The sequence below is a fragment of the Cricetulus griseus genome, assembly GCF_003668045.3.
Source record: "Cricetulus griseus strain 17A/GY chromosome 1 unlocalized genomic scaffold, alternate assembly CriGri-PICRH-1.0 chr1_0, whole genome shotgun sequence".
In the NCBI taxonomy this organism is placed as follows: domain Eukaryota; kingdom Metazoa; phylum Chordata; class Mammalia; order Rodentia; family Cricetidae; genus Cricetulus; species Cricetulus griseus.
In genome coordinates, this window is record NW_023276806.1 from 125305701 (window position 1) to 125307016 (window position 1316).

The following is a 1316-nucleotide window of genomic DNA, read 5'->3' on the forward strand; positions in this document are numbered from 1 at the left end:
CTAGTTTTACATATTTTACATTGGTTTGTACTTTCATGTATTGTAAACAAATATCATATATTGATGCAAATTTGAGATTAATTGGTTAAGACATATTGTACATACATTTTCTTTTGTTCTTTTTTTCTTTTTTTTACTACTTAAACACTCTTTAACTATGTATGAGGTGCCCCTACTCCTGTATCTTTTTGTATTTGCTCTTCTCCTTTCCTACTTGTCAAGACTTGGCTTTCCCTTCCAGGATCTTCTTGTCATCTTTGTCCAGCTTTATCCTGGTGATAACCACCTTACTTGGGTGGAGGCCCACATGGACCATTGGGCCATTAGCTTTTTCTCGATTCACCCATTCAATGTAGATAATGTATTTCTTCCTGTACACCTGGACCACTTGGCCAATTTGCTGACCTTTATATTGTCCTTGGACAACCTGAACTTCATCCTTTTGAATGGGCATAGATCGAACATTGTACTTCTGTCTCAGCTCTTTGGAAAGAGAGGAAGACATGATCTTCCTCCAGATGTGAGAAGGTGCGTGTCTTGATTCAGTAAGAAGTCAGGAAGGGATTGAAGTTCATTTTGGCTGCTGCAATCCAGCGATGCCCGCAAAAGGAAAGACTGTGCATACATTAATAATCTTGCTTGAGGTATTGTACTGTACACCTCATTTATCAATGTAATCCAAATTTCTAGTTCTTGAAAGTTATTACTATGATGGAAATGTAGGTAAGTAATTAGTTATTACAATTGAACTTGCAAAAGCATTAGGTGTGTTTTCAAAGTCAAACAGATATATTTTAGATAGATAAGTCATCTTCAAACACTTCAGAGATCTACAGAATATGGTGTTTGAATGTTTTACTAACTACATAATTCTATGAAAATGATACATATCTTTTCCTGGCATCACCAATCTACTGCAGAGAAGATGATGGTCATCAAAGAAATTCCACATAGAATTTACTATTTTTTGGCAAAAGTTAGCCCCTGGCTAAGAAAGTGCCCTTGACTTGACTGCTGACAGTATGCCATCCAAATTGGATAAACAGGACACAAAAGAGAGTGAGTGCAAAACCTTGCTAAGACCAATTTGGATAATCAGGACAAAAAAAGAGAGTGAGTGTAAAATCTTGCTAAGACAAGGTAGGAAAGCCCTTTAGAAAATCCTGCTTCACATAGAAAGTCTGTAAGTGATGCTAGACCTGTAGGATAAATATGGATGCCCCAACTTTGCAGAGGAATCTTGAGTGGCTGTCCAGTCAACCAGCTGTTTTTGTCATTTCTCACAGTTTTTGAAGTCACTTGCTAGCACTTCCTGC

At 37.2% G+C, this 1316-nt stretch overlaps 1 protein-coding gene across 1 annotated transcript; it reads right to left on the minus strand.

Moving 5' to 3' along the window:
- Positions 1 to 217: 217 nt before the first annotated feature.
- On the minus strand, positions 218 to 505 carry LOC100767120 (60S ribosomal protein L26-like). Its single transcript, XM_035451870.1, has one exon. The coding sequence runs from the start codon at positions 503 to 505 to the stop codon at positions 218 to 220; it is 288 nt and encodes a 95-aa protein (XP_035307761.1).
- Between the last annotated feature and the right edge of the window lie 811 nt (positions 506 to 1316).